This window comes from Tachysurus vachellii, chromosome 7 (assembly GCF_030014155.1).
Source record: "Tachysurus vachellii isolate PV-2020 chromosome 7, HZAU_Pvac_v1, whole genome shotgun sequence".
NCBI classification, from domain to species: Eukaryota; Metazoa; Chordata; class Actinopteri; order Siluriformes; family Bagridae; genus Tachysurus; species Tachysurus vachellii.
In genome coordinates, this window is record NC_083466.1 from 21,415,965 (window position 1) to 21,438,055 (window position 22,091).

General features: G+C 39.1%; 3 protein-coding genes across 4 annotated transcripts in view; 1 reads left to right on the forward strand and 2 right to left on the reverse strand.

The window, feature by feature from the left end:
- Nucleotides 1–8,950, forward strand: part of svep1 (sushi, von Willebrand factor type A, EGF and pentraxin domain containing 1) — a 112,553-nt gene extending 103,603 nt beyond the window's left edge. The window contains exon 48 of the mRNA XM_060874919.1: nucleotides 8,737–8,950. Coding sequence (XP_060730902.1) covers nucleotides 8,737–8,767 — 31 coding nt within the window. The 3' untranslated portion in view covers nucleotides 8,768–8,950. The remainder of the gene's footprint in view (nucleotides 1–8,736) is intronic.
- Nucleotides 2,273–21,608, reverse strand: LOC132848870 (prostaglandin reductase 1-like). Of its 2 annotated transcripts, none has more exons than XM_060874925.1 (8): nucleotides 21,445–21,608; nucleotides 21,305–21,350; nucleotides 20,615–20,674; nucleotides 20,278–20,460; nucleotides 19,891–20,164; nucleotides 16,942–17,047; nucleotides 2,572–2,690; nucleotides 2,273–2,451 (listed from the first exon to the last, which is right to left on the reverse strand). In XM_060874925.1, the coding sequence occupies exons 1-8, from the start codon at nucleotides 21,548–21,550 to the stop codon at nucleotides 2,341–2,343; spliced, it is 1,005 nt and encodes a 334-aa protein (XP_060730908.1). In that variant the 5' UTR covers nucleotides 21,551–21,608; the 3' UTR covers nucleotides 2,273–2,340. The 2 variants fall into 2 exon arrangements, with proteins under 2 accessions (XP_060730908.1, XP_060730906.1); XM_060874923.1 differs by lacking the exons at nucleotides 2,273–2,451; nucleotides 2,572–2,690 and adding exons at nucleotides 15,663–15,856; nucleotides 16,559–16,677 and having other exon boundaries at nucleotides 21,445–21,604.
- Nucleotides 9,055–13,406, reverse strand: LOC132848872 (thioredoxin-like). The gene is made up of 5 exons (XM_060874927.1): nucleotides 13,275–13,406; nucleotides 12,108–12,212; nucleotides 11,761–11,826; nucleotides 9,425–9,490; nucleotides 9,055–9,300 (listed from the first exon to the last, which is right to left on the reverse strand). The coding sequence occupies exons 1-5, from the start codon at nucleotides 13,296–13,298 to the stop codon at nucleotides 9,238–9,240; spliced, it is 324 nt and encodes a 107-aa protein (XP_060730910.1). The 5' UTR covers nucleotides 13,299–13,406; the 3' UTR covers nucleotides 9,055–9,237.
- Nucleotides 21,609–22,091: the final 483 nt, after the last annotated feature.

Below are 22,091 nucleotides of genomic sequence, written 5' to 3' on the forward strand. Positions count from 1 at the left end.
AACCGCATGGCATAAACCTGTCATGAATAATACAATACATAACATTTACCTCGTCTGGCTTGCATTCCAATCCCAAGTAATTAACAGTTGAGACATGATACAACTGAGCAGATTAATAGGATAATGATTTTCAATGCAAGAACATCTTCAGAAAAGAGGGCTTTGGATTTATACGGCAACATGACAAGCTGAATTTGTTCAAAAATTTGTACAAAGAATTTAAATCATTGATGTGACGCAATAAAAAATAAAATGTAGAAATATAACTACCTTAATTGTTAACAGTTTATAAATAAGTATAATGTTAAGTATTTTTTGTTCTTGTCACAGCAAGGCTGGTTTATTTTTTTAAATACTCAAGTAAAAGAACTACAACTTAATTATTTTGGAAAAAAAATGGTGCCGTTACACCATGAAGTCAATAACTGTAAGAAGACTTACAGTAATGTACATGTACAGCAGTTTGTTACTTTTACATCCCTGGACACAGCAACGGCAAACTGGTTATTTTGTACAGTGTGATAGAAACGTTAGTCCACTTTAGAATAAACACAGCATTATCTGGTGTGTATTCAAGTTCAAATGTACTTTCCTTGGAAAGGCAACAAAACGCTTGAAATTGTATAGACTTTAGCTTTGACGTGGTTTCCGCTGCAGTGTCAACTTTTCTTCTACTGGTTCCTGCTGTACAAGCGGTAATTTCTACCAGAACATTCCACCCACTGGTGAAAGACTTTTAGCTAACAAAGTGATCTAATGGTTTCAGGATGTGAGGTTGGGAAAACATTGTGAAGTAAAATACAGTGCCTGTAACTGGCTTGGTGAAGGTTTGAGCTGCATGCCTGTGGAAAAACAAACCAGTAGAGAAGATAGCATTGAATTGTTGCAGGTTATTGATCAGTTTGACAAATTTATCTTTCCCACAATTACGAAAGCATATAAACGTATCTAGACTTTGGAGCCCTAAAAATCCAAACTTTAAATCAATTGGACTGAGAAACTGTTATCTTGTTGAGAAACAAAATAAAGGTTTTATGTTAAAAAGTGTGTTCAGTGCAGTAGGGTTTAGTTTTTTTTAATGTAAATATGTTTTAATTGTAATCAGAAGCAGATTTGCATTACATTGCACAGGGGTGGTTCTAGGATTTCATCTGAAATATGACTACATAGTAAGCCAAAAGTTATGGTATTATTTAAAATGGCAAAAGTGGACACCAAAATTTTATGCATGATGTAATGATGCCAGTCTTGAATCAAATCAGTTCATATTTCACATCACTCCAGTCCTCAGGTCCTTACACTGGCTTCCAGTTACATTTAGAATAGATTTTAAAGTATTGTTACTCGTTTATAAATCACTTCATGGCTTAGGACCGAAGTACATTACAGATATGCTAACTGAATATAAACCAAGCTGACTACTCAGATCATTAGGATCAGGTCAGTTAGAGATACCAAGGGTTCACTCAAAACAAGATGCGTCAGCATTTAGTTATTACGCCACCTATAACTGGAATCAGCTTCCAGAAGAGATCAGATGTGTTTCAACAGTAGACACTTTTAAATCAAGATTAAAAACAGATCTGTTTAACTCTGCATTTACTAAATGAGCACTGTGCTGATTCACACTGACTGCACTTTTTATCCAAATCACTTTTACTCCTGTTTTTTTCTTTTTAACATATTTTAAACTGTTTTATTGAAATCACATTTATTTTCTTTAATTGTTCTGTTTTTATTATGATTTTATCGTGTGTCTTATTTTTACATATATTTTTTTTCTCTCTTATAAACTGTTTGATAATTTCTATGTAAAGCACTTTGAATGACCTCTGTGTATGAAATGTGCTATACAAATAAACGTGCCTTGCTTTTGGTTGCCGTCTTTGCGGCTTTCCGCCGATTAACGTTATAGATAAACGCCTCCAGCTCTGACTGCGCGTGCACGCTGCGCGTACCTGTGCTTCTCCGTTCTAATAAAAGCAGACAGCTGATGGGGCACTTTTCAAAGACTACAACGCATGCTCGTAAAAGCAAAGTAAAAAAAATCGCACCTGGGTCAAACTGATAAATAATTTTCTTTCCCATCGAAGACATGTCCTGCATAGCAGGTGGCTATGTTGGTTTGGATTTTCAGCTAAGCTAAAAATCTAAAAATTCCAGCAAAATCTCTGACTAAATTGTTAAATCGTCAAAAGCTGCTTTCCAATAAACAGTTGAATCATCTCATTCTCAACTATAAACCACTACAGACCATAAGAAAAGACAACTCTTCAAAAACAAGCCAAAGAATTTATTACATTCTCAGAGTTTTGCAATACGGCGCCAGAAGAAAGGTCTTCAGACTTTAACGATGGCTTTCCCCATGTTTTCTCCCTGCAGCATCCCCATGAAGGTAGCTGGCATGTTCTCAAACCCAACAGTCACATGCTCTCTACACTTCAGCTTTCCCTGCAGAAGAACAAAAAAAAAAAAAAAAGCCAGTTTGCAAAACGGAAACAAGACTCTATAATACTTTACCAGGATGCTGTCAGTGATGAGTTAAGACATTTAGAAGATTAAGCTACTTGCCTCCTGCAGCCAAGTCAACAGCCTTCTCAGAGACTCGTCATTTTTATGCGCCCATCTCCCCACCAGGAAGCCCTCCATACGCAACTCCTTAAAGATCATATGCATGTGTGGATAAGGACCTGTGAGAGATAGAGAGATGAAAAACACACACAAAAACACACACTTCATTATACACAATTGCACAGATGGGAAAAGTGTGATGATCATGTCATGGATGGCTTGGACCGTTCCCTGTCTGAACACCAGGGGCCTGTTTCAGAAAGGAGCTTCAACCAACTCTGAGTTTAAACTTGAACTTGAGTTTTCGGTTACAGAACAGCTGAAAAGAGTTAGTTTTATCAACTCTAAGTTGACTGACTCTGAGTTAAGCGCGTGCACCACAACTAAAAAAAGCTATTATCAATGGAGTGCAGATATAACGAGTCACCATGGTAACAGCTTCAGGCAAAAAAGAAAGTCTGCATATTTCTCACCAGCAGAACTGGAACTGCTTATGGTTTTGGGTTTGGCTTAGGGTTTATCAACTCAGAGTTCAAGTTTAAACTCAGAGTTGGTTGAACCTCCTTTCTGAAACAGGCCCCAGGGGGACGTTGTGGCTGGTTTTGTTTTTCTTTTGTGTTTACGTGTGTTAGCCCCGCCCTATCCTTAATCCTTTCCGCCTCTGCACGCCTGTTCCTTGTGTTTCAATTGTCCTCCCTATTTATACCGGTTTTCTTGTGTGTTGTTTGCTGAGTCCTTGTGTTTGTTTTTGTGTCTTTTGGGTTGTTGTAATGTCTAATGTGAATATAAATAACCAGAGCCGATCGGCCCTATACGCTCACTACGCAAGTTGCGTAAGACCCCGCAAATTACGCAAGGCCCCGCCTGCCCCTGCCTCATTTTACAGCGCGTGTTAATGTTTACTGTGTAGATGACAATATGAAGCGGCGCTATACATCTGGCCATGAAAAGAAAAAAGAAACAAAATGAGAGTGAAATGCGAGAACAGAAATCAGGTAAACTTGTTCTCTTCAAGTTTGATGTCAGCAAGAGCAAATAACAGTAAAGTTGATGTGATTCTGTCTCTAGTCTCTATCTGACTAGTTAAATTAGCTGTGCAGTGCTGACAGTGCATCTCAGCACAATAAGGGGAACTGCCTCATGGGTATTCAGATCACGTCACATGCTCATGTCCGCTTGCCTCCAAAAATATTGGCACCCTAGCGGTCCAATAGCTCATGTCCACTTGCCTCCAAAAGTAACACTAACCCTTATGTCCACTCGCCTCCAAAAAGCACTGGCCTTTGCGAATACTTGCACCGTCAAAGCCAACATCAAAGTTTGTCTCGACGAACTTTACAAATCTAGTTAGTATTATTATTATTATTATTATGTTGGCTTTGTACAAGCCAACATTCTGATTTCCTTTATAAGCTTATTATTATTATTATTATTATTATTATTATTATTATTATTATACAATATTATACAATATGGACATGTCATATATCAAAACACTCAGCCCAATGAGGGGAACTGCCCCACGTGTATTTTGGTCACGTCACGTGACGTCACGTGTATAGCCCCGCCCCCAAAATAAGCGAAATCAAAAATTTGCACAACATGGACATGTGACATATCAAAACACTCAGCCCAATGAGGGGAAGTGCCTCACGTGTGTTATGGTAACGTCACGTCACGTGTCGTCACGTGTCATCACGTGAAAATAAAAAATTTGCACAACATGGACATGTGACATATCAAAACACTCAACACAATGAGGGGAACTGCCCCACGTGTATTTTGGTCACGTCACGTGACGTCACGTGTAGCCCCGCCCCCAAAATAAGCGAAATCAAAAATTTGCACAACATGGACATGTGACATATCAAAACACAGCACAATGAGGGGAACTGCCCCACGTGTATTTTGGTCACGTCACGTGACGTCACGTGTAGCCCCGCCCCCAAAATAAGCGAAATCAAAAATTAGCACAACATGGACATGTGACATATCAAAACACTCAGCACAATGAGGGGAACTGCCCCACGTGTATTTTGGTCACGTCACGTGACGTCACGTGTAGCCCCGCCCCCAAAATAAGCGAAATCAAAAATTAGCACAACATGGACATGTCATATATCAAAACACTCAGCCCAATGAAGGGAAGTGCCTCACGTGTGTTATGGTCACGTCACGTCACGTGTCGTCACGTGTCATCACGTGAAAATAAAAAATTTGCACAACACGGACATGTGACATATCAAAACACTCAGCCCAATGAGGGGAAGTGCCTCACGTGTGTTATGGTCACGTCACGTCACGTGTCATCACGTGTCATCACGTGAAAATAAAAAATTTGCACAACATGGACATGTGACATATCAAAACACTCAGCACAATAAGGGGAACTGCCTCATGGGTATTCAGATCACGTCACATGCTCATGTCCGCTTGCCTCCAAAAGTATTGGCACCATAGCGGTCCAGTAGCTTTCACAATCTTTCTGTCCACTTGCCTCCAAAAGTAACACTAACCCTTATGTCCACTCGCCTCCAAAAAGCACCGGCCTTTGCGAATACTTGCACCGTCAAAGCCAACATCAAAGTTTGTCTCGACGAACTTTACAAATCTAGTTATTATTATTCTTCTTAGCCACAAATTTATCAAGAGTAACTCGTCCTAGGGCTTTCGAGCCACATGCACCAAATTCGGATATGTTGTAGTCCCTGGTCTGAAGTTTGTTGCTACTACTTTTCTAAGCGATCGGAATTCCGGCATTCCCGGTACGGAAGCTCAAAGTGGCCTTTTTTCGTATCCACTTCCATTATAAATTTTGGAGGTTTATAACTCGGCAAGTTTTCGAGCGATTTACACCAAACTCGGACAGGTTCTTTAGGACGTTACTCCGGACAAAGTTCCGGACTCGGCGTTCCGACGGAACTTTCGGTTTTCCCGTAGTCGACGATGGAACGTCCCATAGACTTGAATGGGGAATTCCTAAAATTCCTCTAAGCTTTCACACACGCAGCGTGCGCAGAGCTCAGGCACGGCTTCTCTCCTGTGTTCTATGCAGTATAATAATAAGTAGAATCCCATAATGACTGCAGTATTGACATGAAATGTCCAAACCCTCAGTAGCCACTTTTTGCCAAAAGTATTGGCACCCCACCGGGTATACTGGTGACGTCACGTGTAGCCCCGCCCCCAGAATAAGCAAAATCAAAAATGAGCACAATATGGACATGTCATATATCAAAACACTCAGCCCAATGAGGGGAAGTGCCTCACGTGTATTTTGGTCACGTCACGTGTCGTCACGTGTATAGCCCCACCCCCAAAATAAGCGAAATCAAAAATTTGCACAACATGGACATGTGACATATCAAAACACTCAGCACAATGAGGGGAACTGCCCCACGTGTATTTTGGTCACGTCACGTGACGTCACGTGTAGCCCCGCCCCCAAAATAAGCTAAATCAAAAATTAGCACAACATGGACATGTCATATATCAAAACACTCAGCCCAATGACGGGAAGTGCCTCACGTGTGTTATGGTCACGTTACATCACGTGTCGTCACGTGTCGTCACGTGAAAATAAAAAATTAGCACAACATGGACATGTGACATATCAAAACACTCGGCACAATGAGGGGAACTGCCTCACGTGTATTTTGGTCACGATACGTGACGTCACATGTAGCCCCGCCCCCAAAATAAGCGAAATAAAAGATTTGCACAACATGGACATGTGACATATCAAAACACTCAGCACAATAAGGGGAACTGCCTCACGTGTATTCTGGCCACGTCACCTGACGTCACATGATGTCACGTGACGTCACGTGAAAATCTAAAATTTGCACAACATGGACATGTGACATATCAAAACAATCAGCACAATGAGGGGAACTGCCTCATGGGTATTCAGATCACGTCACATGCTCATGTCCGCTTGCCTCCAAAAATATTGGCACCCTAGCGGTCCAGTAGCTTTCACAATCTTTCTGTCCACTTGCCTCCAAAAGTAACACTAACCCTTATGTCCACTCGCCTCCAAAAAGCACTGGCCTTTGCGAATACTTGCACCGTCAAAGCCAACATCAAAGTTTGTTACAAATCTAGTTATTATTATTATTATATTTTCTTCTTAGACAAAAATGAACCAAATTCGGATATGTCGTAGACCCTGGTCTGAAGTTTGTTGCTGTTACTTTTCTAAGCGATCGGAATTCCGGCATTCCCGGTACGGAAGCTCAAAGTGGCCTTTTTTCGTATCCACTTCCATTATAAACTTTGGAGGTTTATAACTCGGCAAGTTTTCGAGCGATTTACACCAAACTCGGACAGGTTCTTTAGGACGTTACTCCGGACGAAGTTTTTGTCTCTGCGTTCCGACGGAACTTTCGGTTTTCCCGTAGTCGACGATGGAACGTCCCATAGACTTGAATGGAGAATTCCTAAAATTCCTCTAAGCTCTCACACACGCAGCGTGCGCAGAGCTCAGGCACGGCTTCTCTCCTGTGTTCTATGCAGTATAATAATAAGTAGAATCCCATAATGACTGCAGTATTGACATGAAATGTCCAAACCTTCAGTAGCCACTTTTTGCCAAAAGTATTGGCACCCCACCGGGTATACTGGTGACATCACGTGACGTCGCGTGACATCACGTGTATAGCCCCGCCCCCAAAATAAGCGAAATCAAAAATTTGCACAACATGGACATGTGACATATCAAAACACTCAGCACAATGAGGGGAACTGCCCCACGTGTATTTTGGTCACGTCACGTGACGTCACGTGTAGCCCCGCCCCCAAAATAAGCGAAATCAAAAATTAGCACAACATGGACATGTCATATATCAAAACACTCAGCCCAATGAGGGGAAGTGCCTCACGTGTGTTATGGTCACGTCACGTCACGTGTCGTCACGTGTCGTCACGTGAAAATGAAAAATTACCACAACATGGACATGTGACATATCAAAACACTCAGAACAATGAGGGGAACTGCCCCACGTGTATTTTGGTCACGTCACGTGACGTCATGTGATGTCACGTGAAAATCCAAAATTTGCACAATATGGACATGTGACATATCAAAACACTCGGCCTCACGTGTATTTTGGTCACGTCACGTGACGTCACGTGTAGCCCCACCCTCAAAATAAGCGAAATAAAAAATTTGCACAACATGGACATGTGACATATCAAAACACTCAGCACAATGGGGGAACTGCCTCACGTGTATTCTGGCCACGTGTCGTCACGTGAAAATCAAAAATTTGCACAACATGGACATGTGACATATCAAAACACTCAGCACTATAAGGGGAACTGCCTCATGGGTATTCGGATCACGTCACATGCTCATGTCCGCTTGCCTCCAAAAGTATTGGCACCATAACGGTCCAGTAGCTTTCACAATCTTTCTGTCCACTTGCCTCCAAAAGTAACACTGACCCTTATGTCCACTCTCCTCCAAAAAGCACCGGCCTTTGCGAATACTTGCACCGTCAAAGCCAACATCAAAGTTTGTCTCGACGAACTTTACAAATCTAGTTCTTAAATGTAGTTTATTAATATGCCGTCAAGCATAAGACCAGATCAGATTTTTCCTTTACTGCAAGCTGTATACTGTATATATATAACTGAGCATGTGACAAATAACTATCTTGAATATTTAATCTAGTTTCATCTAGTTATCTGTCTATGAATCTAGTTTACTGTAGTTTGCTGTCTCTGAGCTCAAAATAGTATTTCCTCTGTTCAGAGCCTATAGCTTTATAACATGAAGCGCCATGACCAAATGAAACCAATTAGCAGACGCCCTTATCCAGAGTGACTTACATTTTATACATCTGATCAATTGAGGGTTAAGGGCCTTACTCAGGGGCCCAGCAGTGGTAGATTTGGTGGACCTGGGACTCGAACTCATGACGTTCTGATCAGTAGTCCAACACCTAGTCCAACTGCGCTATAAGGAGTAGGTGCCCGAAGCTCCGGTGTCAAATACTGAAATACGCATCCAGACGGAACTAATAATCTCAACATCTAGATTACTGTTTAAATCCAGAGTAATTTCACTATAGATTTTAATGACATTATTCTGATTAAAGGATTTAGAGTTGTAAATTAGATTTCATCTATAATAGCTTCTCCCTTTTCTCTCATTTTTAGGAAAAGAAAACCAGGATATTTCCATTTTTAATACGCCACTCAACACAGACAAAGCTGGAGCATCAACACAACGAGGTGGATAAAGGAGTCTTCTGTTCTGACTTGTAAACAGCCATTTCGAAACTCCAAATAACAAGTGTTTTGAAAAATAAAGCTGTATTTTTTCATATAGAAAATGAAACAGTATTAAGCATAATTCTGCTGCTATATATATATACATGAACCTGTACGATGTGTAAAAACTTTGTGACTGTTCAGTGTATATGTGTATAAACTATTCTTTTCACATTTTTATTAAAGCAAAAAAACAACTCCATGGGAAGTTACACTGTTCAAGAGTAATTTATTTGTGTTTTATTGAATTTCTGATATTAAAAAAATAACAGAAGCCTTTTCTGGCAATAAATGTCAATAATTAATGATACATATGGAATTATAGGCTTACTGTAGAGTCTCAGACAACGGAGGTCAAACCTTCTTTGGATTGTGTGTGTGTGTTATTCATTTATGTTTGTTGATCATATTTTCCAGCGTCTCTTTGTTGGCCCCAGAAAACTCCTCCAGCTGTAAACAGGATATGAGGTTACACAGAGTCAGCCAAACGCAATGCATTAAATAATTTCTTTCTATACAGCTCTGCTATTATAAAACACAGGACTTCAAAAGTCAGTATTAGAGAAGGAATCACCTTTTCCCCTCGCTTGTAGAATTGGAAAGTTGGCATGCATCGGATCCCACATGCACTGGATACATCCTGAAAGAAACAAATGAGAGTTCATCATATCAGCTGAATATGCTTCTTCACCACTGGCCAAGCAGATAGCAATTTCATTTCTTTTGCCATGCAGCTTCCACACCCCGCACATCCCCCCCACACCCAGCACAGAACGGCTCACTCTGTGCATCACTTCAAATCCCTGAAGATTTACACATCCAAGCCGCATTTCATTCTGTGTTGCACAGACAATGTCACTTAAGCTGTTCGAATAACTCTTCATAATCCTGCTGCCAACTTTTGTTATTTTACCAAATGCATTAGTAGAGTGGACAATGAAGCAGAGCTGAATAGTGCATAGTGAGAATTCGTTAATAAATGGGACATACTTTTGGACAAACTCAGGATTCTATTTCAGCTAACGACTGAAGGACATTAAGCATTAACAGCCAGGCAGACACTGGCTTTACTATGAGCTCCATCCATGGCATTGTTGCACAACCATAGACGTGCTGATATTATCTTACCACCATGGAGTTAATCAACCTCCTTTAATTCATTTACATTTCCAGCATTTGACAGACACCCTTATCCAGAGCGACTGACATTATCTCATTTGTATACAGCTGAGCAATTGAGGGTTAAGAGCCTTGCTCAGGGGCCACTGTAGCTTGGTGGAAATAGGATCGAACTCACAACCTTCTGATTGCTAGCCCATTTCTCAACTTTTTTTTGTTTGTCAATGAAACACAGAACAGATCCCTTTTATCCATTTCTATTTAAAAAGAATTCTGTGAAATATCCATGACATAAGTTAGTAACTGTTTATTAGTGTTTTCTCTATTACATTGTAGCAGCTACAAACAGGCATTCCTTCACCAGCTTCTTGTTTTTTTCCAATATGGAAATAAATAAGGCCTGAAATGTAGCTTTTGGAAAACAAAGTCTTCTGACCTGAATGCGTTATTGCGCTGGAAACCTTACTGAATGTTAGAAAATGCTGTCAAATGTAAAAGCTCTTCTTGTGATGTGGAAATCCCATTTTTTCTGTGTATGGTGTCTGTGGGTATGTTAGATGAACTGGTTCAAGTTTAGCTGTTGAAAAGTTCTGCACATGATACCGGGTGTATGTATGAGCCACTAAATCGGTTCTCACCATAAAGACTTAAAGATTAAAGAAAGCTCAGATTGAACAAATGTACCCAAGATGAATTTGCATGGTTGTTGGAGAATAATTCAAAAACAGATACATAAATCCTGTACATATTCACAAAATATATCTGTATACTGTAGACAGACAGAGAGTGGAGAAGCAGAACTTATAACAATAACACATTCATGATAACACTAATAAATCTGACCAGTATCCAATATCCTCTCTGGGCACTATCGATGGATCAGATAATGCACTTTTACAGCCATTAACATGTCTGGGCAGATGGAAGAGATTGTGCTTGAGATTGTGTCCAGCACTAGACAAACGCTTTATTTAACTGCATGCAAATGTGTTGGAAATCCAACAGCTTTCACAGACAAGGTCACGTGAGTCTGGGCTAAAGCAGCCATATTCTCAGACCTGGCACTGATGAAGCCAAAGTATGTGACACACCCTTGTTTTGTTTTGGTTTGTTCTAACAGTAGCGTGCTAATCGAAGACAGATTAAATAAAAAATATCATTAAAAAAAATCAAAAACAAATGATAGACATTAATCCCTTAAGCCTAAATTTACACATTTGGCTATGAAAGACAGTTTACATCAGTATACTCATTCATAAGGAAATCTACTGAAGTAACTGACTGATCAGGAAGTGTTGGGTGTCAATAAGCAGAACCAGTTTTAACAATTGTGTAGCAAAGTGTCATGTCTTTCAACACAACTCATTCTAACACCGTCATCTACTCAATTTTATTCTTTAATTGCTATAAGGGGAAGAAATCACTTTGGGTGCACTGTTATAAGACGCTAATAAAAATGTGTAGGTTACAGCATTTTTAATTCAAACCAGCATGGACATTTTCTTCCTTGCTTAACACTGTGTCGTGCACAATCGATATACAAAGCAATGAGCAATGCTTAAGACAGAAGGGAAAACTAATTATATAGTCTACACATTCACCCAGCACTTTAATGACAAAAGAAAGCATCCACAAACAGGTTCTCTAGTCTCACCGCATTGTTCTGAAGACAAGTGTTTCATTTAACAAATGCACTAAGTGATGTATGTGATTAAGTACTAGGGACAATAAATAGCAACAGCGCAAAGATATTTCAAACAATTTAACTTTGAAACAAATTATGTGACTTGCCTTTGCTTCGTCCACATCCACCTTCAGAAAAACTACATCTTTATATTTTGGATTTTCAGACATAGCCTGTAGAAAGAAAGAAAATAGCAGATGGTAAATATCTTAAGGTCGGAGTGTTGCCTGGTGCCTGATGGAAAGGATTCGGCTCAATATTAAACTAATCTGGCGTATTACAAATAGCTTTTACACTACAGAGCAGACTAATGAAATTAACTTTTGTTAATGGATGAAAAGGAATGAATAACGGTCAAAACAAACACTCTCACAATGATTCAGAAAGTCCCTGAACAATCATTACAATTTGACAAATGCAGATGTTGGGCAGAGACCTCTACAGAAGTACTCACTTTAAAGATGGGGCCAATCATTTGGCACGGGCCGCACCACTTGGCTGTGAAGTCCACTACCACTAATTTGTCCCCTGCATTTTTCAGAGCTGCATCAAAATCTCCCTGAGGAGAAAAAAAATAAAGAGAAAATGTTAAATGTGAGTGTTGAGAGACAGCACCATTCCCAGACAAAATCAGTCCATAAGGCTCTAGTCTACAAATTACAGTCTATTTAACAAAGTTAAAAGCACTGAGAGTCATAATAAAGCCTTTCCTCAGAGGTTATACATTTACATTTGCAGCATTTGGCAGACACTCTTATCAAGAGAGACGTACAAAAGTGCTTAAGTCTCTATCATCGAACACGATAACTCTGGTTCACTAGGTTACAGACTTAAGATACCATGAGCCTAAAACACATTCATGATTATGCAACATCAATCAGAATCAGGTTTATTGGCCAAGTGTGTTTACACACACAAGGAATTTGGTTCCAGACTCTCAAAAGTACAGACTATATAAATAACACTAAACATTTATCTTGGACTATAAAAGACAAAAACAGGCTATATGAGACAATACAGACGATGTGAGACAATATAGACGGTACAAGGCTACACAGTACAGTAAGATGGTTACAAGGGTTTTGTATTTTATATTACTGCACACACCATAAATTCATAATTCATACAGATTTATTGTTTTCTTTAGTAAGTGAACGTAAAGCATCTACACCATTACAAACTGTATGACTGCTGAAAAAAACACAAGCTGTGTCTCCTACTAAAATCAGGGTTTAAATCAGGATTTAAGCCCCAGCACCAAGAAGATGCCACTGTTGGGCCCCTGAGGGAGGCCCTTAACCCTCTCTACACCGGGGGCACTGGGATATGTGAAGAAATAATTTTACTGTGCTGCAATGCATGTTGTTAAACTTTAAGTATTTAATCTTTAAAAATGTCAAACTTCTGAGGGTCTGAAAAACAAAGTATATAGACTCACTAGACTGACCACAATAAACTCCTTAGTGACGTACCGACTCACACGGTTCAATACTGACCAAATGATTCTTTTCTATTCATTGCTTCTAGTAGACGTTGCTTCTACTATATAACTGGAATTTATACATATATTAAACATGCACAGTTCTGACACCAGAAATCACACATGTATATAAACTCTTACCTTATTTTCGATAACTATAACCATGGTGAACTTTTCTCCCGGTTCCTAAGCACACACACATAAACAAACACTACTCAACAGGCTCTCTGATCCCTTCCATTTATAAATATGCCTCTGGCACCGCCCCTTACGCTGGATAACCAATCAGAAGCGAAACCAGAGCCGATTTGGAGAGAAAACCCCTCCTCTTTTAATAAATAAATAAATAAATAAATAACCAGAGCCGATCGGCCCTATACGCTCACTACGCAAGTTGCGTAAGGCCCCGCAAATTACGCAAGTCCCCGCCTGCCCCTGCCTCATTTTACAGCGCGTGTTAATTTTACTGTGTAGATGACAATATGAAGCGGAGCTATACATCTGGCCATGAAAAGAAAAAAGAAACAAAATGAGAGTGAAATGCGAGAACAGAAATCAGGTAAACTTGTTCTCTTCAAGTTTGATGTCAGCAAGAGCAAATAACAGTAAAGTTGATGTGATTCTGTCTCTAGTCTCTATCTGACTAGTTAAATTAGCTGTGCAGTGCTGCCAGTGCATCTCTTGGCCTGTCCGTCACACAACAATTTATTGCGTGAACATTCGCGTGAATAAACGCCCGTGTTTATAAACGGCAGCTCGATGACCGCGCCGCGCGTGAACATGCGTTCATATGCGCGTGTAATCGTGCACGAAATGACACGCGCGCTTTACAGCAACATCTGTGTGGGGACCGGTACAAAAAGTAGCGTGATAGCGCTCCTAAATGACAATGTTTATAGTCTCTCAATCAAGGTTACAACAACGTTAATGCAACATGGAAACCAATGGATTTACATTGGAATGGGCATAATGCCAGGTCAATATGAATGCACATCCCTCAGTAAATAATAACCATCAGGGATCAAGTATTGCTCTCATGCATAACTATAAAACACAGTGATACGGTATGGCAAGCCATTTTAGCTTTTATACATTCACATGATGTGGATTTTTGATATCAAGAATTCAGTATTCAATACTTAAAATGTAAATATTAAGAGTGTGATTTATAGTAGTAACCATATTTTTGATATCAGGAATTATATTTAAATTCACTTGCTTTAAATATTCAACTCAAAATTCTATTTAAAATATTCCATTCAATAAAGATTTGTTTATACCTCAATTAATTCTGTATTGTTTTACTCTTTGACTGAGAGATGGAGTAAACTTTTTTAAAAGGAGGGAGGTTTGTAGTGGGAGCAGTGGGGTGTCAAGTGTGAATGTGTGGCAAATGGTTTACATGGCTCACGGGTCAGGTAGGAGGGCCCCTTAGCAGAATTTTGCTTAGGGCCCCAGTGAGGTCAGGATCGGCTCTGAATATAACAACAACATCAGTAATAACAACAATTGTTATATTGTTGCTATTGTTATTATTATTATTGTTATTATTATTATAACAATTGTTGTTGTTCTTTAATTAATTAATTAATTAATTTATTTATTTATTTATTTATAATGGACAGAAACTGAGGGGCAAAACAGTAGCCAATCAGAGAAGATCAGCGTGGTGATGTTACTGTCTGTAACACCATGACATTTTAGAGAAATGTCAATTAAAATTGAAATCAAAATGAAGAAATAATAACAATAATAATAATAATAATTATTATTATTATTATTATTATTATTATTATTATTATTATAATACTACATAAGAAAGGGAAGGCACAATAAAAGATTGAAATATAAGTTTATTTATATATATATATATATATATATATATATATATATATATATATATATATATATATATATATATATATATATATATTCTGAATTTATGTCAAGTGATGCAGAGTATTTTGCCTTAATTTTATCATAATAGGTGGGGTGTGTAATCACTGTGAGATTAAAGATGTGTTAGAGACCCCGTGGCCCTCCCAGTTCTGATGTTTGCTGCTTGCTTTTTTCCTTCTTTTGTGTCCGTATGTGTGTTATTCTTTTACAGGTAATCATGGAGTTTGACATTTTATATGGATAAACCTCAGCCCTTAGTATTGTTTTGTATGTGAGAATGTGTGAGGGCTATGATGGGTTTGGCAGCTCTTTTAAATGCTTTCTGTGAATTGATTTCATATGTCTTATTTATTTTAACTAACTGAGTAAGTGCTTACAGTTGTGTGATTATTTCAAGTGCCAAAATCAAGATTTTTTTTTATGTTTGTATCCATGAATTTGCTTCTTTTTATAGAAAACGTATCTCTGTGCACCTTTTGATAGTTCAGTAACATTTCACTGTGTATTATACTAGAGTGCATTTGGACCCAGCTATACCACCATGCAACACAACTATACATATATTCAATTGTATGTATATGTTTATACATATGAAAATATTTCTTGGATGTAAAACACCAAAAAACAATAAAACCTGTATTGTTTGTTTACTAAAATTGTTAACAGTAAACATGCATTGAATTTTCTATACGTGACATTACAAAAAGCAGTCATTCCACTTTAACAACAGCTTTTCCCAGTTCTGTCCCTTTCAGCATCTGGAGGAAGGCAGCAGGCATCTTCTCGAATCCCACTGTAACATTCTCCTTGACCTTAAGTCTCCCCTGTAACACAGACATGGAAAGTACAAAACCCCAATTTTAAACCACTGGTATGATTTTGTGTAGTTTTTGTTTTGTTTTTAATTCAGATATTTATTTAACATTTTTTAGTACAGGTCTCTAGTGACCCTCCTTTATACCAGTCAGATATAAAGCTAGAACTTCAACCTAACCCTAACTTTAAGTTCTCCATCATAGCGACATCTTATAGTCCGATAACCTGACTAGATTGGGAGGAAAATTATAAGTCAGTGAATAAACATCATAATACCTGGTCATTGTTTTATTCCTTAAAAATAAAATGAATAAATAAATACTGCTGTGTCTATCAATTAAAGGAAATAAATCCCTGATTCAATCATTAAGTTGTAGCATTAAATTGCCTAAGAAATAATTAGCAGCAATAAATGTATCAGAGGTCTCTAGTTCAAATACATATTTCATGACCAGATCGTTCACCAAATAACTTTTAAGTTAAATCAATCCAATCATACAATCATTTGGCTTTGTGCAGGTTGAACTTGCATGTCGTAGCTTAGTGGTTAAGGTGTTGGGCTACTAATCGGAAGGTTTTTAGTTCGAGCCCAGAGTCACCAAGCTGCCACTGTTGGGCCCTTGAGCAAGGCCCTTAATCGTCAGTTGTAGTATAAATATGAGATAATGGAAGTCACTCTGGATAAAGGCATCTGCCAAATGTAAACCTGCCTCCTTTAGCCATGTGAGCAGTCTTTTGACAGATGCCTCATCTTTCTCTGGCCATTGATTGACTTGGAATCCCTCCATCCTTATGCTTTTAGCCAGCATGGCCATGTGGGGAAAAGGACCTACAGTGGAGTAGAAGAGAACACAGAAAGCATCTCAGCAAGTGCTCATTAATGTCTTTCAATATTTCCAGAATTATATTTCCAAACTTTAGGCCACTTAACAACGTTAAGGTTACAGAAATAGTGCTTATGAGCCAGAAAAACAACTCGACTGTCATTACAACAGAGAAGGAAAGCCTGAAGTGGAAACCTGCAAATCAATAATCCGTATCTACATAAGTCATATCAGTTAGCACAGGGACTGACACCTTGCCCTGGACTTACACATCTGAGGTGTGGTGTTGTTGTACAGGGATATTGCACCACACACAGCAATGCGTCCTCGAGGCCTCATCTGATTAAGTGCTGCAGTAAAGAAAGCACCTCCAACCTAAACAGAACACAAACACAAACCCAAAAACAACATATTTTAGTATCAGGGATATAAAGGTCATACTGTTGTAATTTTCCTTAGTGTTTGGTTAGTGTTAGTGTTGAAGTTGACCAATTTTACCATGTGGTAACATTCTGACTCAGATAAATGACTAGTGTGCAGAATTACAGCTCACTAGGATTGGACAAAGGCTGGAATACGGGCGTGGCAGGGGGGCTCTGTAGCGCCCCCTGTAATGCAAAAACAAACATTGGTGCACAGATCGGGCAATTATGTACGCACATGCACGAGAGTTGGTACGCATATAGATCTCATCGACCCGAACAACTTTCGCGCTCTAAACTATGAGCTCCGCCCAACAGGAAGTCGGCCATTTTGGATTGTTTTATAAGTGCATACGGTGAACTTTTAAATACTCCTCCTAGGGAATTCATGCGATTTGACATCAAACGTTGTGAACATGATGCCGAGACATTGCACTCGCTAAATTGCGAAGGGATTTTTGATATCTCGAACGGTGCTGCCATGGCGAGGCGACAAAGTTATGGCGAATTCAGAGAAACAGGAAGTGTCTAATATCTAAAGCAAAAAATGTCTTATTGGGATGATACGCAGTGTGTATGTTCGGCCAAGGATTCCCGATCGCATCGATGTGCCTATTGTGAATCTCGGACATAGCGCCACCAACAGGCCCCAGGAAGTGTGTCAGTCACAAAGGTGGATTTTTTGTCAGCTGCATGCGGTAAACTTTTAAATAATCCTCCTAGGGGATTCATGCAATTGAGACCAGACTTGGCCACCATGACGCAGAGATATTGCAGATGCGAAATTGGGAACGGATTTTTGATATCTCAAACACTGTTGCCATGGCATCATGTCAAAGTTTACTTTTATTTCAGGCAAATTTAAGGCTTTTGGTGTGCTTAGATTAACTTGAAATTTGACACATACATCACATTTGTCGGCTGTTAAGTGTGGACAAAAAGGTCAGACAAAGGTGTGTCTCTTAAGTGGCTCACTAGCGCCCCCGTTTGTCTAAAATGTGGGGTTTCATTTACCTACAGTCCCCAAATGGGTCAGTAACAACATAAAATAGTCCACTGATATTTACCCACTTGATGCACCTGCCCACCGTGCATTGTTTTCTGGAAGGCACCGTATAGCGATGAACAAACGTTCGAAGGCCCGCCATCGCTGCTTGCAGCTATATTTTTTCTTGTTTTCCTTGCCGCTTTCATCTCATGCTTTTTTATTAGGCATCCAAATCTATATAAAGATTTCTATAAATATTAGTAATAGCAGTAGCAGTATTGTTATTCTTAGGTTACTTTATTTTCTAGATTATGTGTTATTGCCATGTTAGGAACTAATGTATGCAATGAAATACAACAAAAAAAAATTGCTTTTAAGTCCCTATTGATGAATACATTGACACTTGTTCGCTAGATTACAGACTTAGGACACCATCGACCAAAATCTTTGTTCAGTTTTTTTTTTTATTTATTTCATTTTTTTTTTAAATATACACATAAACAAGGGAAAATGTGCTAGTTCAAGTGTTTCAGGAAGAGGTAGGTCTTCACCCGTCGTTTGAAGATCTAGGACATCTAGGGGAAGTTTATTCCACCACCTCGGAGCCAGAACATAATAGAGTCTTGCTGTACTGTATACCTACCTCTTAACCAGAGAGATGGCGGGACCAGTCGAGCAGTGCTGGAAGCTCTGAGGGTTCGGTGTGCAGTGCAAGGAGTGATAAGAGCTTTGAGGTAAGGTCCGTTTTTGGCTTTGTATGCAAGCATCATTGTTTTGAATCTGATCCGTGCAGCTACTGTAAGCCAGTGGAGGGAACGCAGCAGCGAGGTGGTATGCAAGAACTTTGGCAGGTTCAAAACAAGTCATGCAGCTGCATTTTGGATCATTTGCATTGGATGAATTTTCGTTCACAGGTAGACCTGCCTGCTGTAAGTTGCAGTAATCCAGTCTTGAGATGACAAGAGACTGAACAAGTACCTGAGCAGCCTGTGAGGACAAAATGACCGAATCCTTCTAATGTTGTAGAGAAGGAACCGACATGAGCGAGTCACATTAGCAACATGCGAGGAAAAGGAAAGTTTCTATGATGTCGTGTGCTAGGGCATCAGTGCAAAAGCATGTGATGTTAACCAGCTAAATAAACTCATCAAAAAAGCAAGTTCTGTCATTGGAGAGGATCTGGTCCCTCTGGAGGTGGCTGCTGAGAAGAGAGTGATGTCCAAATTACTGGTCATCATGGGTAACACCTCTCACCTTCTAAACAACATGCTTGTTGGATTGAGGAGTAATTCTAGCTGAAGACTGATCCAACCCTGGTGCAACAGTAAACGTTACAGAACGCCTTTTGTGCCTACTGTAGTAAGACAGTATGTATAATGCATCCGTCATGTGCAGAGGAACCTTTGACCTTTTTAGTTTTTAGTGAACTAGATAGTCATACTCATTCCATTAGAACCTGATGGACAATTAATACATAATCTCCGTTTGTTTAGATATTGGTACATTTTGCGTATTTGTTAATTAATATATTTTTTTTGTGTAGTTATGTACAGTGCAAATTTTTGTATCTACTTGAATCCACTGTTTCCACTTTATTTCTGTATTTTCTTATTTGAAATGTATGGTTATGTCTGGCTGCTCATGCAAATCAAATTTCCAGTGGTGATTAATAAAGTAAGTATCTATCTATCTATCTATCTATCTATCTATCTATCTATCTATCTATCTATCTATCTATCTATCTATCTATCTATCAGTGTGAATCATAAAAAACTCACCAGTTTATTTATCTCAGCAGCTAAACTTACATTCTCAAAGTAGCAGTCGTATCCTTCAGGTGAAGCTTGCTTCAGTGCCTCATCCAGAGATGTTATGGTCTTGTAGTTGAAAACGTAGTCAAAGCCCAGCTCCTTAAGGTAGGCCACTTTTTCCTCACTCCCAGCCGAACCCACCACTTTACAGCCTTTAATCTTACAAATCTGGCCCACCATGGTGCCGACCGCACCAGCTGCGGCACTCACCAGCACAATCTCACCTGGCTTTACCTGCAGAATCTCCTCTAGGCCATACAGGGCAGCCAAACTAACCCATATAGAATTGAGAAATAAAGGAACATTTATGTTGTTTATCTTGTATTTTTATCAGAGTTGTTTGGAATAAACTGATTTGTCTTATAGATAATAAAATTGCATTACCCAGGCATCCCCAGTGCACCAACAGCCAGGGAAAGAGGGACATCTTTAGGCCAATCAGGATGAACTCGTGCCATATCGAGGCTAAAAATTGCTTTGCCATCGGTCACACTGTGTGTCCTCCATCCACCTGGAGCCACCACATAACAGCCCACAGGAAATGCTGGGTTCTTGCTCTGAAGAACCCTGGCAAGCAAATAACAATTCTATTGCAGTGTTTTGGGGATGGTTTATAATTAATTACTCAGTCCTTGGTCTTTTAATGAATAATAGGATTCATTATTCAGTACAATATAATATAACAGAAATGTTTGATTGTCAAAGTGTTTGTTTGTCTTACTTGGCAACCTGAGCTCCAATCATAACATCACCTTCTTTCATTAAGGCTGAACTCACAGCTCTAAAGTAACAGAGAGACACTCAGAGACTCACACATGGCAAAAACAATACAACAGAATGCACAAGGTTTCATTACCAAGGAGTGTGTCTTGTATAAGTAGGGTGAAAAAGGTTTTATTCAAATTTCTGACGTATCACAATCTGCACAATATGCAGTAAATAAGTAGGTACTTGTTACTGTCCTCACTTCTGATTTCAGTTAAATTTACTTTGAAACACTTGAGTACATTTCAGTGTAGAGATTTGAACTTTCGCTCAAGTATGATTTGGAAACTCACAATTTTGGCACAATCGCCATGTTTTAAAACACACTAATGTTAGTGTCCAGGTTCTGTACAACATTACCAGAGAAAAAAATATAAGCATATTTTATACTTTTCCTTGCAACCTCTACATTTTCAAATTGGACATGTTTTGATGTGTTCTGCAATATCAGTAGAGTTGTTTGCTTATTATCGTAAATGTGTTACACTCCATTGTTCAGTCCACTGCTACTTTCATTGTGGTCAGGATTAAAAATTAATTACCAAATGATCCTTCCTGCAATAGCACACTCCCTTCAGCACATCATTAATTCTACACAGGTGCCACATGGCAATGAAGAAAAAAGTGCAAACTGCAACTAATGTACCTCATATACGGATCAAGGCTAAGGAATACAGCCTCCAGTAGGACCTCTGAAACAAACAGAAATGAGTGCCAGTGGTATGTGCTTTGCAATGCTACCAAAAAAAAACAAAACAGGCCACTATATATGAAATGAATAGTTACCTCCATTTTGTATCTCGGGTAGTGTCTCTTCTTTAAGCTCAAAGTCACTCTCTTTTGGAAAGCCAACAAAATACTTCCGAAGTGTCCAGACCTTAGCTTTCACCATGTTTCTGCAGCTCGAAAATGTTCCGTCTGAAAAGCTCTATTGTTTAAACACTGCAACTCCCTGCTTTCTATATGAACACTCCACCCACCAACTGCAGAGTTTTTATACCAAGCACTGGAGGTTGGATGAAGTAAAGTATGCTGCATGTAAACAGTGGCTTAGTGGAAAAAAAAATAAAGCATGCTCAGGCAGTGCAGAACGCTAGCTTGACTTACTGCATTTTTTTAAATAAAAGGTTTAAGCTGCACGACTGCAAATCAAAAACCAGTGCAGAGGTGGGTGGCATTGTATTGTGGCAGAATTGGCTTCAGTTAATCTAGCAGTTTTGACAGATTTGACTTTCCCACAGAACTTACACAAAGGTATAAAAAACTAGTCTTGGTCATAGTGATTTAGCAGATTATGACTCGTACCCAGAGAGCAAAGCGTTCACATGTCCTAAAATGATCTGAACTTCATACAACATTTTAAACTTGTTGAACATTTGAAAAATTGTTAATTGTAATTCCCTAAGACCTGAAAAAATGGGAAAAAATATGTT